The sequence below is a fragment of the Pistacia vera genome, unplaced genomic scaffold, assembly GCF_008641045.1.
Source record: "Pistacia vera cultivar Batoury unplaced genomic scaffold, PisVer_v2 Contig536, whole genome shotgun sequence".
NCBI lineage: Eukaryota > Viridiplantae > Streptophyta > Magnoliopsida > Sapindales > Anacardiaceae > Pistacia > Pistacia vera.
The window spans coordinates 95,324-112,219 of NW_022196375.1; the positions used below are offsets into that span (position 1 = coordinate 95,324).

General features: G+C 33.2%; 1 protein-coding gene across 1 annotated transcript; it reads right to left on the reverse strand.

Moving 5' to 3' along the window:
• Positions 1-1,185: 1,185 nt before the first annotated feature.
• LOC116107405 (something about silencing protein 10) lies at positions 1,186-7,004 on the reverse strand. The gene is made up of 15 exons (XM_031393683.1): positions 6,546-7,004; positions 6,285-6,376; positions 6,098-6,182; positions 4,998-5,146; positions 4,660-4,812; positions 4,368-4,507; positions 3,550-3,637; positions 2,982-3,182; positions 2,768-2,875; positions 2,544-2,621; positions 2,276-2,415; positions 2,064-2,193; positions 1,684-1,964; positions 1,448-1,535; positions 1,186-1,230 (listed from the first exon to the last, which is right to left on the reverse strand). Exons 1-15 carry the CDS (start codon positions 6,646-6,648, stop codon positions 1,186-1,188), a joined length of 1,881 nt encoding a protein of 626 aa, XP_031249543.1. The 5' UTR covers positions 6,649-7,004.
• Positions 7,005-16,896: the final 9,892 nt, after the last annotated feature.

A 16,896-nucleotide genomic window follows, 5' to 3' on the forward strand; every position in this document is an offset into this window, starting at 1 on the left:
TTCCTTACCGAGCGATTAGCGCTCACCCCACGAAATGTTTTAAAATGTTTTGCAGATAAGGATTAAGGCATGAAGCTGATAAAGGATTCCGAGGGATGCTATGAGCATGAAGGGATGTTTTAATTATGACTATTGAATGGTTTTGCTAGTATTTAGTGTAATAATTATGTTTATATCTCATAATGCAATAAATATGTCCATGTTATTATGGAATATATATGTTTGTGTTAATAAAGGAAATCAAATTGCTAGTAAATTTTGTAAAAGTGTGTATGTTCTCGTAAGTACTACTATGGATTTCATAATGTACTCCAAGAAAGGAAACTATATTTTTTTTACTTGTACAATGAACTTATTATAGTTTAGAAATTAAATTAAATTAAAAATATATATATTTAAACTACAAGTTTATTCTTTAAATAGGATTTTAAAATAAACTTATTTCCTAGGCATGCGTTTTCTAGGTTCTCAATGGCCAAGGGATACTTAGGAAATACCCAGCTAGGGAGGGGTTTTACAGCCAAGTTACAAGAGGTCACGAACAACGAACAGAGTTACAAGAGCTTGGTATTCAGAGAGAATACTAAGTCAGTCTCTTTCCCATAAGTTGTCTTTGCTATTTGTTTTTATGAGAATCAGAGATCCTGCTTTTGTGAAGGGAGTCCTCTATTTATAGCCGCTAAGTTCAAGGTAATGATTACAAGTCTACAAGTGGGTAGGTGTTGTGCAAATCATTCCTTACGTCTCATTGGCTGATAACTTAGGAAATATCCTTATATTATATGGGGCTTGGATAGCTGTGCGGACCTTATTCATTCACAAACAAAACTTGAGCCTGCTAAGTTTGTAACAGCTGTATTCTGTCTATCTTGAGTCGACATGGCAAATTCTGGACAGTGTAAAGCCTTCCTGAACTTTGATTGGCGTTTGCTGATGTAAACTTACGTCAGCCCTAATTTTTTAGACATAACAAGATGAAATCTCAATCATATCAACTAAACAATATTTATATAATTATATATCAAAATTGGACTTACAACTAACAACACTTTAATGATTGCCATTGCCAATAATAAAGTTGGATCAAAGGAAAAGTATTTAATTTTTGAATCTTGTGTTTCAACTGATACCGGTATTGATTCCAGAGGCTTCACCGCCATGAGGACCGGTAGGCTTCTTGATGTCCTAAACTTGCCCTCTACGACGCATTACTGCCTTCTTATGCTTAGTCTGCACATTACAAAAGAAAGTGATTTAACATTTCAGGGGATTAAGAGGATACTACAGAATAGTATGAAATATTTGAAAAATACCCTCTTTTCTTTCTTGGATCCTTTAATAGCTTCTTGCGTGGATGAGTCAAGCCTCTATTCTTCACCATCTGTTGATGGAAATTGGTAGCAAAACAAAGTTTAAAGTTTGAAAGCAATGAAGGAAAAACACAAACATGCAGATAAAATGACTGTGTCCTCACATGATATGTGATTTGCCGTTTTCCGTCCACAGTTTCAGGCAAAGATGGGGTCACTTGAGTCCTGCAAAAAAAAAAAACATGCTTTCAGATGCAAATACCACAAATTGTCAGTATTAACATTAATTGATATATTAACAGTAAGGGTGTAGTTGATATTTTTTAATGTTCAAGATATGCATTAACAATTGAAGCATAGTGTAAGAACAGACCTTGTATGAATCTCAACTTTAGCAGCAAGTTTTTGAGCTCGTTGTTGTTTCACTTGTTGGTAGAATTCATCTTCCGAGTGTTTTGTATCTTGATCCTCTGAGTCACCCTCATCATCCTTTGAGTTGCCACCATCTTCCTCAGCCCCAATTGTGCCAAGTTCATCCCCACCATCATCCTCAGACTTAATTCCAGCTCCTGATAACACTTTGAGCTCATGTTTTCTCCGCCTTGCTCCAATATCATCTCTCTTAGGTAAATCATCATCACCGGAAACAACCCACTGAAGAGGAGTCAAATTTTGTCACGTGTGAATTTCAAGTTCATAAAATTTTATGAGAAGGCATAAAAAGAAGAGATGATATAGTCAAGTGTTATATACCTTTGGTTTATTTGGTTGACCAATAACAAGTTGGGAATGTTTATTCGGGCGCAATGAGCTTACATGCCCATTACTCTGTCCATCAACATCCATATCATCATTATTAAAATCATCATATGTTTCAAGTTGTTTGTTCCATTCCAAGTACAAAGCATTAGTTGCCACAATTTAAAAGAAAAAAAAACTTAGGGAACATCAGCTCAAAGTAGTACCCATTCACTGGTTTCGAATGTTTCCTGGCTTTATCAGGCTTCGGAGCAATAGTTCTAAAGACTCCCTTCTGCTTCAATTTTTCCTCTAGGGCAGCCCTTACTTTTAACATTTCCATGCTCTGTACACCAACTTGATCATTCTGACATATTTGTAAGTCTCAAAATTAGCACATAGCAAAGGGCAACAACAGAAAATATAATGCCATAGATCAAAAGAAAGGGTAGGGAAAAAAGATCAAGCAGCCAGGTCTGGAACACAATATTTCACCTTACGCTTGCTTTTCCCTCCTTTATCCTCATGATCCCTCAGAGACTCCTCCTTTTCTAACTCATTTGCATCAGAAGTCTATGGTATTACAAGGAAAATAAAGAGCTTACAAGATTGACTTCTAGAAGGAAAAGTGTAAAATATGACAGACAAAATTCAATTTGCAACTGCCACTGGTGGTTGTTTCATCTCAGTTGATGATCTTTCCTGACAGAATCAGATACCATTACAGCATTTTCTTTAACCAAGTTTTTCACTGTTTCAGAGCCGGTATGGTCTTTCTTCACAATCTCATCAAATTCAGATGAAAGATTTGCATCAAGTTCTTTCATCTGTGAAGTGGAACATGAATCAGAGATTGTCAAGCCTAGAAAAATAACTGCCATGCTATGGGAGAAGAAAAAATTTAAACCCATGATTATAGAGAATAATTTAGGCTATATAAGGAGAGCAGAAGACCTTATCTAGCAAACCCTTGATCTCTACAAGGCGAGCTATGACGGGATGATCACGAACTGGCTGCCCTTCAGACTTGAGAAGAAGATAAAATGTTATGGCTTGGCAATAGGCCAGTAGAAGAAGTTGCTTCACCTCCAGATAATGCACCCCACCTTCCAACTTGATCTCCTGCTCTTTAACCTTTACAAAGCATCAAAGTAATTACCATGTTGAATACAAAGGAATCAATTGAATTACTTGCCCCTAAATAAACCAGCACAGAAACGATGAGAAACTTGATTATGTATAAATTGTATAATTATAAGGATTTGTTCAAGTCAAAAGACTTGACACTACACAGAGCAACATAATGTAAAACAATAATGCAATATTTGCACAGACAAACGAGATACTAAAAACTCAACATGACAGAAAATTTTCCTACCGAGTAGATTCAAAATGAAGAGATCAACATCCCAAGACCTGGTATTTGACATTCTAAGGCTACAGAACATCAAGAGTGACATAACCCTTCAAACTGATAAAAAAAACACTCAAAGAATAATACCTTGCTTAAAAGCGGATTAACTTTATTATCAAGTTGTGCAAGTGCATTGTTCAACTCTGACAGCAAACCAACTAATTCGGGAGCAGAACTGAAGCCAACAATTCAAAAGCATAAGACACAAAAAGGCAACAGTCATAGATAGAACAATTTGTAATTAAAGCATTGTTAGTAAATAATGGAATAAGCTAAAAATCAAACACCTAAAGGCACTAGAGTAGACAATGTACTTGTCCCTTAATTTCTGTATATCAGAACAAAAAGCCTACTCCAACTCAACCATAGATGAAGAACATGCCCTTCTAACTATTAAATAGTGTCAAATAAACATAAAACATTGATGCATCTCCTTGGAATAATGATAATAAACTTTACAAACACATAATTGCATTATATTTAATGTTTTACAGCATATTTTGCTGAAAGACCACTTGCTTTTAGCACATTTGTGTTGAAGGATACAAGTGTCAAAAGCTTGCATTCAGTTGGTAGTATTGTGGAAAGATGAAATCCTGTTCTTAAAAACTTTATCCTAATAATTTACATTCTTATCTCATAGATTCAAATGATAGACAAATAACATTTTTTTTTTTATAAGAAACTGATAAAACGTATTAACAAAGCAAAGCACAATTTAGAGCTCACATAGATTATCTATATGCTTGTATGACACAGAATGAGAATGATGTAGCAAACCCCATTTACTATGGAAGGCTTAGTAGAACAGAGTTATTTATAATGACTTTCTTATTAACTTTATCACCAGTACCAAACAATAGATAGACCATTTTACAATTTTTTTTTTTTCAAATTAAGGTTACCTGTATACTACATCCATTTGCTCCTCCCTCGACAAAGCATTCAAATCTTTCTTGACCTCCTCATAAGTTGTATCCACATCATCCACAGCTTCTTTGTTTGCTGCAGAGACTGTTTTGCTTTTTCCTTTAACCGAGATTTCCTATATAACAATATGTTATGGTAACATGTTACTTACGAGAACTTAACATTCATACTCCAACTTTGAGCTACATTATTTTTAGTATTGAATTCCTTTCACTTAAGAAGGAGACAACTGCTAACTCAAAGAACAAAATAATATGGAAAACCCACCTCCAAGGTTAATTCCCTATCACTCTCATCTTCACTGTCAGTAGCATCTTGAAGGCCAAAATCTTCCATTTCTAAAGATTTTGCTCTCTCTTTCAGCATTCTTACCACCTCTGCCTCCTCTTCTGCAGGTGAGTCATCATCGCTTGATTGCAACTATAAAATTATTAGAAAATTAAAATTAAGTCAAAGACAACTTCAAAGCATAGAAGAACATGAAGCCATGAAGTTATAACGCTATATAGGTTAATCGGCTATCCAGGTACTAATTGGATACATAAATTCAGGACAGCAGGGGTGAAAGATAGTTATAACCATAAACATAGGTATAAAATCCTAACCTCAAAATCACGATTGTCACCATGATAATACTGGCTCTTCATCCCACCCCATAAAGTCTTCTTATCTTCCTTATCCTCATCCTCATCATCATGCATTTCATCTTCAACTCCACCAAATTTTGCCCGCAAAAATTTTTGTTGCCTTGCAACTGCAGATAACAGAAGATGCTATAAGTGATCCAGTGAAAAAATATCTTTTAGCCTGGTGTTCTCTCCAAACAATTATAAGAACCCATAAGAATAGGAAGAAGAAATTGTTATAGCAAAGATTTGATGGAGTTGCAGCCAACCATTACAAGTCCAAGTGAAGAAACCAATTCTGATTTAGCATGCAACGCAATTTAGACACATTTGGAAGCTTGATTAGCATAGAAACTTCTTTCATAATTTTGAAGGGCCATCTTACAGCAGCCTTTCTAAAGCGGCCATAAAGGTCTTTCCTATGTCAAAGCTGCAATTCAGCAGCCCCAATAACTTAGCCATTAAGCCCTCTATCATCAAGTTACTTGTTATCACTGAGTACTGGTTTCAGTTCTGAAACTTTTTAAATAATCATGATATGGAACAACCAATGTAAAGTCCTGATTATTGAAGCATAAATAGTGAATTTTGAATGAAAGGTTTACATCCTGCTTCAAACTACAAGTGAACATGGTCATCAGCCCAGAAGACCAGTCCAAGAAAAAGAAATAAGCAGGATGAATGGGACCAGATGCCCAACGCAGCAGAATTTTATGGTAGCCAAATTTCTTGGCTCTTAAGTTTTACACAAATAACAAAGTTTAAGCCAGTTCAACTTAGCTCAAAAATATCAAACCAAAACTTATGTGTGTGTTAGTTAATAAATCTTTAAACATAATCCTACACTATGAATGTACCCAAATGTGTTGTCCTGTGTAAACAAAAAAACCAATTATTGTGCTAAAATATACTCATCTCATTAGATAAAATAATACATTAAACATAACCATAGAAGCATCATTAAATCAATAGTTCGATCACATTAAAATCAATGAAACTAGAAACAAAATGAAGTTTTATTGTTATGATAGTATTGAGTAAGTACTAAAATTTAACATAATTCAAAACATCTTCCTTACTTTTAGCAGCCATTCCAGTGTCTCGAGCATCATCATCATCATCCTCATCATCATCCTCATCCTCATCCTCATCCTCGTCATTACCCTGTAATCCGACAACAAGACGGAATTCTCAAAAGTGACCAAATCTGCTTTGGATTATTTGGTCGTCAGATGGTTAAAACGTGAGTTAAAGATGATTTACTACCTCAACATCAAAGACCGGATGTTCATTATCTCCATCAGAATCCCCAACATCACCATTTATATCCAAAGGAATAACATCCCTTTGCTTGTGAACTGCAAAAACAAAATAAATTAAATCGCATGTCTTAAATTCTCAAACAACATCTTTACAAATCATAAACCAACAAAAAGAAAAAGAAAAGTATATATATATATATATATATATATATACCAAAATTACATTATATAGACAACTTTAAGAATTCAATAAAATGAAATTTACAGGTATCAATTTCATCATCCATGTCTTCCGGATTAACATCTTCATCACGCGGTCTTCTCTTCGAGCTCTTGCTGCCCTTTTGGCTCCTCCCTCTCTTACCCATGATTCCAACTAATTATATAAACAAATACGCAACAAACACAAAAATTGACTTGTCTTTCCTCACTAGTCAAGTGGTAAGGTAAGGGGCTATTCAATGAAGAAAACAGACTTTTGGAAAGTGGTTCAGATAGTTCAGCTAGTTAGAGCAAAGGACTGAAAAAAAACTTGTGTCAGTGGTTCGAATCCACTTCTAAGAGGACGAAAGGTCGCCGTAGGTGAGGTAGCCGGGAGCGAGCTTGGAAATTCAAGTGAGAGAGGAAGAGCTTTACGAGTGCAGCTGCTCCGCCTCTGTTGATGGTTTATCTACCAGAGGGTTTTTGCCGCTAGGGTTTAAGCAAGGTTTGATGCAGAATAAACCCTGATTCAAGGTTTGATTTTAAGAAAAATATCATTTAAGCAAATGGGTTGTAGTGTCACTTTTGAAACCTAGTGGATCGTACTTTACTTTACTATACATCAGGGTGTAAGTTGTCATATGATAATTCTATAGTTATTTATATAATTTTTTAATATTTTTTTAAGTTTAATATAACATTAAAGTTTAGAAAAGAGGTGATTTATAGAAAAAATTTTGAGTAATAGAAAAAAAAATTTCGGAAAACATAACATATTCTTCTATAGGATGGTTATAATTAATTAAATTAAAAAATTAAAATACTTATATATCATTGATGTACATCACTATTATAATTTTCATATCATATGGCTAGACATATTTTTTTAACTTGTAACATTACACAAACTAATAACATAAAATGTTACACCAATAACGCGTGTAATGAATAACGTTTTAGTATAATCAGAGTAATATATATCAATCAGTTAAATACAATTATCAAAATAGAGTAGTGTTCTATTTATAAGTTATATACAAAATTTAATATGTCATTATTCTTCTAACTATATATAATTTCTCAACAATCTACAATACATGAATTTCATGATTTGCCAATGAGATATTATATAACACGTTTGTTACAAAAATAATACTAAACTTCTCAAGTGAAATGTCGAATTTCCAACCATAATGATATCTCCTCTTATGGGCTTTGATCCGTAAACCAAGAGTTGACATGGTAATGATATGCTAAATAAAGACTACACATTACTTGAAATGAAAAATTTGGAAATTTAACTTGAAAAGTGAAGTAATATCGTTGTAATTGGGTCTTTTTGTTTTATTATTTTGGATAGGATTTTGGTAATAATATTGGATAGTTGAATAGGGGAATATTACGAGGTAAAATTTAAAAATTTACAAAAAAACACACTTAGGTTTGCGAATTTAACTAAAACCCCAATATATAAAAATTTTGTAAAATGACAAAAACACCCCCACCCACCCGCAGTGCCAGATTCCAGCCACCACCGTCGAAATTTGGCCGAAAAATAGCGTTACGACGTAAACCGGTCTGATCTGGTGGGTAGATCTGGCTGTCAACGGCCGCAAAAGTCCAGACCTAGCCGTCAGCGATGGCCAAAGCTATGGCCGTCATTTTCGGTCAACAATGGATCTAGCCGGAAAAGGTCAGATCTATCCATGAATTACCGACCAGTTTCGATCATTTATAGGTCATTGTGACAGATTCCGGCTACCACTGACGGTGGTTGTTGGAATCTGGCAAGTAGAGGTGGAATTAATGGGCCGGGTTAGACAGGTCAACCCTTACCCGGCCCGCATTAAAGAGGGCTCAACCCGAATCGCCTAGTAGGCGGGCCGGGTTGAGCTCGACCCGCATGCAACCCCCAGGCGGGCTGGGTTGATATATGGCAACCCGACAGGCCGTGGGTTGTTATTTTGTCATTTTTTTGAGCAACCCGCCGACCCTGCAGGTTGACCGTTAAAATTTAAAAATATATATATTTTTTTTTCAAATACCCATTTTACCCTTGAAATATAATAGTTTTATAGCAGTTTGAGGGGTCTTTTTCGTCATTTTCATTTCCCATTTTTTTCCTATAAATTGGCCCTAAACTCTCATATTTTCTCACATCCCAAATTCTCTCATTCTCTCATTTTCTCTAATCTCTAATCTCTAATTATTCTCTTTGTTGACATTTTGTTCTAATTTTAATTTTTATTAGTTTTTGAATTTTCAATTCATATTTCCATTATTCCATATTCCAATTCTCCTTCTTTGATTTTTTATTTCTTCTATTTCTATATAATTTTTTTTTTAACTACAATGGATAGATATTACTCTTCCATCAATTTCGATGATGAAGAAAACTATCACAGTCCTGCTGAATTTGCTAACATAAATGTAGCAGATTCAAATAGTCCTGCTCTCTCAGTCTCAGAATCCGATACACCTCAAAATATACCCATGATTCCTCCCCATGCTGCTACAGCTCCCGATGGTTCTAGAAGTCGTCCTCGTAATCGTCGTACTCGTCCAACTTCATCTCAACAAGAAGTGGATTCATCAACTACTGTCGGAACCGAAGACAAACACACATCAGACGTGTGGGTACATTTCGAGAAGTTTTATGAGACAGAAAATTGAGTTCAAGTGAAGAAAGCAAGGTACAAGTATTGTGGAAATGTTTATAAAGTTGATTCAGGTAATGGTACTAGTTCTTTAAAAAAATATGCTAATAAACATATTGCTCAACAAGGAAATAGAGAAATCAATCAAACTCAAATAACTAATATGGGTACTACTTGGCGTTATAATTCTGATGTATATAGGGAACAATTAACTTTATATATTACTGCAACTGATCAACCTATTAATATGGCTGAAGATAAATATTTTGAAAGATTTATTAAAAATTCATTTTTTCCAGTATTTAAAAGTTATTCTAAAACTGCAACTAGAAATGATTTAATAAAATTGTTTGGAAAAATGAAATTAGAATTAAAAAATAAAATACATAGTTGTCATGTTAGTGTGGCTCTAACTGCCGATATTTGAAGTGGTAGAGCTAAACAAGATTATATTTGTGTGACTTGTCATTATTTTGATAATGAGTGTAAATTAAATAAATCTTTATTAGGATTTAGATTAATGGATGTGGATCATAGTGGTCAACAAATTTACAATAAAATTATTGCTACCAGAGGGTTTTTGCCGCTAGGGTTTAAGCAAGGTTTGATGCAGAATAAACCCTGATTCAAGGTTTGATTTTAAGAAAAATATCATTTAAGCAAATGGGGTGTAGTGTCACTTTTGAAACCTAGTGGATCGCACTTTACTTTACTATACATCAGGGTGTAAGTTGTCATATGATAATTCTCTAGTTATTTATATAATTTTTTAATATTTTTTTAAGTTTAATATAACATTAAAGTTTAGAAAAGAGGTGATTTATAGAAAAAATTTTGAGTAATAGAAAAAAAAAATTTCGGAAAACATAACATATTCTTCTATAGGATGGTTATAATTAATTAAATTAAAAAATTAAAATACTTATATATCATTGACGTACATCACTATTATAATTTTCATATCATATCGCTAGACATAATTTTTTAACTTGTAACATTACACAAACTAATAACATAAAATGTTACACCAATAACGCGTGTAATGAATAACGTTTTAGTATAATCAGAGTAATATATATCAATCAGTTAAATACAATTATCAAAATAGAGTAGTGTTCTATTTATAAGTTATATACAAAATTTAATATGTCATTATTCTTCTAACTATATATAATTTCTCAACAATCTACAATACATGAATTTCATGATTTGCCAATGAGATATTATATAACACGTTTGTTACAAAAATAATACTAAACTTCTCAAGTGAAATGTCGAATTTCCAACCATAATGATATCTCCTCTTATGGGCTTTGATCCGTAAACCAAGAGTTGACATGGTAATGATATGCTAAATAAAGACTACACATTACTTGAAATGAAAAATTTGGAAATTTAACTTGAAAAGTGAAGTAATATCGTTGTAATTGGGTCTTTTTGTTTTATTATTTTGGATAGGATTTTGAAAATAATATTGGGTAGTTGAAAAGGGGAATATTACGAGATAAGATTTAAAAATTTACAAAAAAAAACACCCTTAGGTTTGCGAATTTAACTAAAACCCCAATATATAAAAATTTTGTAAAATGACAAAAACACCCTCACCCACCTACAGTGCCAGATTCTGTCCACCACCATCGAAATTTGGTCGAAAAATAGCGTTACAACGTAAATCGGTCTGATCTGGCGGGTAGGGCATCGATATGCCCTTTTCTGACGGATCTGGCCAGAAAAGGCCAAATCTACGGCTAGATCTGGCCGTCAACGGCCGCAAAAGTCCAGACCTAGCCGTCAGCAATGGCCAAAGCTATGGCCGTCATTTTCGGTCAACAATAGATCTAGCCGGAAAAGGTCAAATCTATCCGTGAATTACCGACCAGTTTCAATCATTTATAGGCCATTGTGACAGATTCCGGCTACCACTGATGGTGGTTGTTAGAATCTGGCAAGTAAAGGTGGAATAAATGGGCCGAGTTAGACGGGTCAACCCTAACCCGGCCCATTAAAGAGGGCTCAACCCGAATCGCCTAGTAGGCGGACCGGGTTGAGCTCGACTCGCATGCAACCCCCGGGCGGGCCGGGTTGATATATGGCAACCCGGCAGCCCGTGGGTTGTTATTTTGTCATTTTTTTTAGCAACCCGCCGACCTTGCAGGTTGACCGTTAAAATTTAAAAATATACATATATATATATATATATATATATTATTATTTTTTCAAATACCCATTTTACCCTTGAAATATGGTCGTTTTATAGCAGTTTGAGGGGTCTTTTTCGTCATTTTCATTTCCCATTTTTTTTCCTATAAATTGGCCCTAAACTCTCATATTTTCTCACATCCCAAATTCTCTCATTCTCTCATTTTCTCTAATCTCTAATCTCTAATTATTCTCTTTGTTGACATTTTGTTCTAATTTTAATTTTTATTAGTTTTTGAATTTTCAATTCATATTTCCATTATTCCATATTCCAATTCTCCTTCTTTGATTTTTTATTTCTTCTATTTCTGTATAATTTTTTTTTTTTAACTACAATGGATAGATATTAACTCTTCTATCAATTTCGATGATGAAAGAAACTATCATAGTCCCGCTGAATTTGCTAACATAAATGTAGCAGATTCAAATAGTCTCGCTCTCCTAGTCTCAGAATCCGATAAACCTCAAAATATACCCCTGATTCCTCCCCATGCTACTACAGCTCCCGATGGTTCTAGAAGTCGTCCTCGTAATCGTCGTACTCGTCTAACTTCATCTCAACAAGAAGTGGGTTCATCAACTACTGTCGGAACCGAAGACAGACATACATCAGACGTTTGGGTATATTTCGAGAAGTTTTATGAGACAGAAAATGGAGTTCAAGTGAAGAAAGCAAGGTGCAAGTATTGTGGAAATGTTTATAAAGTTGATTCAGGTAATGGTACTAGTTCTTTAAAAAAATATGCTAATAAACATATTGCTCAACAAGGGAGTAGAGAAATCAATCAAACTCAAATAACTAATATGGGTACTACTTGGCGTTATAATTCTGATGTATATAGGGAACAATTAGCTTTATATATTACTGCAACTGATCAATCTACTAATATGGCTGAAGATAAATATTTTGAAAGATTTATTAAAAATTCATTTTTTCCAGGATTTAAAAGTTATTCTAAAACTACAACTAGAAATGATTTAATAAAATTGTTTGGGAAAATGAAATTACAATTAAAAAATAAAATATATAGTTGTCATGTCAGTGTGGCTCTAACTACCGATATTTAAAGTGGTAGAGCTAAACAAGATTATATTTGTGTGACTTGTCATTATTTTGATAATTAATGTAAATTAAATAAATCTTTATTAGGATTTAAATTAATGGATGTGGATCATAGTGGTCAACAAATTTACAATAAAATTATTGAAGTTTTAGAAGATTATGATGTTATTAATAAAGTGATAAGTTTAACTTTAGATAATGGTATAGTTATAGATTTTTTTAAAATTAATTATCATTTTTATAACAATTTGAAGTTTTTTCACCAACGTTGTGCATGTCATATTATTAATTTAATTGTGAAAAGTGGCATGAAAACAATTAAAGATAATATTGATAGAATTAGAGAATCTTTAGCTTAGATTACTAGTAGTAATAAAAGAAATGCTGAATTTCAAGATGCTTTTATAAAATCAAATATGTCTCCGAGAACTTTTGCATTAGACATGTCTGTTAGATGAAATAGTACTTATTTAATGCTTGATTCATGTTTACCTTATGCAAATATAATTAGTTATTTTGTAGCAAATAATAGAAGTCTTCATTATTTGGTAGAAAATGATTGGCAAATAGCTAAAGTATTTCATTCTTTTCTTAATTTTTTTAGCAATCCACTTTATAACTTTTCTGGTGTGTATTATTCTACTAGTCCATTGGTAAATCATACAATAATAAAAATTTCAGAGTTATTTACAAAAAACAAAAACAATGAAATTTTAAAAAAACCAATAAAGGCAATGGAAATTTTTTTTTTTTTAAATATTTTAAACTCATTCTTTTTCTTTATTGTTTAAGTGCTATACTTGATCTAGAATTAAACAAGAAGGTTTAGAAAATGATTTGGAGACATTAACTGAAAATTTACAAAACGTAACATTTGCCAATCAAATAGGAGAGGTAAAAAATTATCTTGTAGAGGTATATTTCTAATATGAAAACAGGTATGGGAACCCGTAAAGACACGAAATACACAGGGAAGTTGCATAAGAAGAAACAAATGAAGACTTCTACACCTCGAGCGCATTTAATAGGCCGAAGAGGACCCGAACCTGAAGCACAGGCACAACCTCCTCTTCAGAAGCACCAACGACAACAACGAATATACTGTCTGCCATGCAGTCACAGAGTAACGAGCTTCAACAATATTTGGGAACTCCCAAAATGTTACCAACAGATCCACAACAAAGAGCCAACTTTGATATCTTAGAATATTGGAAAACCAGAAAATGTATTTTTCCGGTATTATTAAGACTTGTCTTGGATGTTTTTGCTGTTTTTGTTTCAACCGTCTCATTCGAACAAACATTTAGTGCAAGTGGAAGAATTTTAAATAAAAGAATGACTAAACTTTCACAAAAAATGATTGAAGTCCTCACATGTCTTCAAGATTGGGAACGGTCGCCCCATCAAGATCAATACGAGGTTGTCGACGATATTTTAATAGAATCATTTCAATTTTGTAATATAGATAATACGGATGAAGGAGGTCCTAGTCAACCCCAAAATTAGTTGTTTTGTAAATTGTAACTTGTAAATTAATTGTCAATTATTGCACTCTTTTTTCTTTACTAAGTTTTTGTCCCATTGGGTTTTTCTTGATGAGATTTTTAACGAGACAATAATTATTGTAATTTCTTATCTTATTTTTTGATAAATGAATAAATTTAATTTTTCTTATATTACAATTTTAATGTATTAAAATTGAATTAATATTTGAAATGTTAAAAAAAAAATTAATTTAATTGAATTATTGATATTTGAAAAGAAGTTAACTAAAAATAATTACACAAAACAAAAGAAAAGAAAAAATAAAAAAAGAGGTGGGCTAACTCGGCCTCGCCCGCACCATAACCCAGCGGGTTAGGGTTGGCGGGCCTGGTTGCGCCAGCCAACCCCTAACAAGTGGCGGGCCTAATCGACTTGCCTTTGTTGGCGGTCCGGGTTAGGCCCGACCCGCCAAAAGGAGTAGCCAGCAACGGGCCGGGCCGGGCCGGGCAGGCTACTTTTTCAACATTTTATTAATTTTTAAACTTTTTTCCTTAGGGTATTTATGAAATTAATAAACTTAAGAGGTCTAAAAGTAATTATAAAAATATACTAATATTTCTCAAATAATGTGTCAAACAAGTATTTTGGGAATAAGATTGAGAATATGAGTAGAAATAATGTGTTAAACGGGAGCCAATATTATTGATGTGGTGTAAATTGTTGAGTGAATATCTTTTGAGCACTTGAGAAAGTTTATCGTACCACAATGCTAGACACATAGTTTTACAAGTTGATGCATGATGCATGCATATCATGTAGTTAATGTATTTAATTATTACCAATAATATAAGGTGAAAATCTAGCCAAATATATGCCATACACCGTGAATTTTGGATTGTGGGATGGCTTAATTTAATCTTAATTATAGGATTACAAAATCAGGAATAAGATTATTTTGTCTCTTGATTAGGGATAACTGTGAAACTAAAATGAAGATCTCAAGTTATTGTTAGCATACAAGACTTTGAAAGAAATTAATTACAACTATTTTATTATATATTTGAATAATACTATATACAGTAAAACCTCTTTATAGTCATAATTGTAAAACCTACTAATTTTATTGCTATGAAGAGGTTATAATTTAATGGATGTGTAGTTACAAAAATTATTATTTTGATTTCTTATTTTATAATTTATGTTTTAGTAGTACAATATTAGGATTTCAATTCAACTCTTCAATTGTCTACTTTTGAAATGGATAGAAGATTGTGTCTCAGAACTAACAAAGATAAATATCATTGATAGAACTATAAATATTGTTGATGCATGATCAATTAATGTGAAGCCACAAATAATTGCTAATGGTTTAAAGCATTGCAAAATTAAAACCCTTGATTTCACTGACTTGCAAGCTACAAATGAAATGGACGAGAAAAATAAAAAAAGTCATTTTGAAATTGAGTAATCAGATTTGACAACTTCATTATACTAATCGAATAGATATTAATGTTTTCCTCGATCATCCAAATAAGCAACAAATCGTATATGTTTAACCGAAGAAGAAATCATTACTGCAATTAGACAAGAAGATAAAGGAAATAATCATGAGGATGATGGTACAGAAATGTAAAAATTTCGTGTCATGAAGCTCTAAACACGCTTGAGAAGCTAAAAATATTTTGGTTTCAATAAGAATGTGTTCATATTAACAAATTATTATTTACTCGTTAAGTAAAAGATGTGGTAACAACTCTAAAGTACAAATCATTGTTCCAAATAACTTTAGATAAATATTTTATTTCATCTTAAATCTTTAATGTAACATTATATATATTTTTTGATAATATGCAAATAATTATTACTATGTAGAGACAACTTTCTTTAAGACGGAAATTAAAAAAATTATAACTTATTGTAATGTGGAGTTTATTCCTATTTATAACTATTTCAAATTGAGACTAAATTTTTTTATAAATGCATAGAACTCAAGCTTTATGTTAAAAATCAAGTTCCGAATAACATTAACTTCTCCGAGGCTTTTCACCACCCACTTGCCATTTCTGTTTCTTCCGAATTCTCCGAAGAATTCCGCCTGCAAAATTGTGTACTTGCGCAGAAACCCGAAGGACAATTTTTGTGTGGCTTTGGTATTTCATGATCAAGCTAATAATGATTGAAGAAATAAAGCATTCTCTTGAAGAAGCTTTTGATAAATTCTCCCAGTGGAGTAAGCATTTATGGACCATTTGAGGATGACGTTTTGGAGTAAGGGTGGCTATAGGAAAATTCTATGTGCTAATAGGTGGTGGTGGAAGGGCCAACCTATGCGGGAGGGGAAACTTGTATCCCTGGACTCTGGAGTACCTGCTACATGTTGAAAATGGGGGAGATATGGACCTGTTTGGCTTTTGGTTGACAAGGCTAGGCCGAGGCTGTTCTTGGTTTGGGCTCGCTTAATTGAAACTTTTTGTATGGCTTTTGTTTTGATCAGGCCAATTTTTTTTTGGGCCAGATGTACATCCTTAGACGTTAGGCGTTGATTTGCTGTTTCCTTGGGCCTGTCCAAGGCTATCAGCCTGTGTCTTCCTCCACTTTTGTGTATTTTTTTTTACTTCAATTTTATACAATTATAGGGTTTATCCCCCCCCCCCCAAAAAAAAAAAAAAAAGTTGGGCTAGAAAGGACATCACTTATGGGCTAGAAAATGGGTCCAATCAAGCTTATACATCTTGGTTAAGGCCAGATAACTGGTCAGTGGTTGTGGGCTGAAACGTACATAAATCCCACAAAGGGACAACGGGCCAATAGCCCAATAGTTGGCACTATTTACGTAGAATTACCACTCTCTATGGAGCAATCTTTGCTAAGGTAATTATTTACTTCCCATGATCTTTGGAGTTAAATATATGGGACGCATAGTAATTGAAAGAAATGAACAAGTGATGTCGGTGGGATTAATAACATAAACTATAAACTCAAGATCATAGCTTGTTGCTGACACTATACAC

What these genes read in the sequence shown, in the direction of transcription:
- LOC116107405 (XM_031393683.1), bottom strand. Translation starts at nt 6,648, where the DNA reads ATGGGTAAGAGAGGGAGGAGCCAAAAGGGCAGCAAGAGCTCGAAGAGA. An exon ending in CAAATGGATGTAGTATACAG is followed by an intron (nt 3,638 to 4,367) that starts GTAACCTTAATT and finishes TGTTGGCTTCAG; the next exon opens with TTCTGCTCCCGAATTAGTTG. An exon ending in TTAATCCGCTTTTAAGCAAG is followed by an intron (nt 3,183 to 3,549) that starts GTATTATTCTTT and finishes TGCTTTGTAAAG; the next exon opens with GTTAAAGAGCAGGAGATCAA.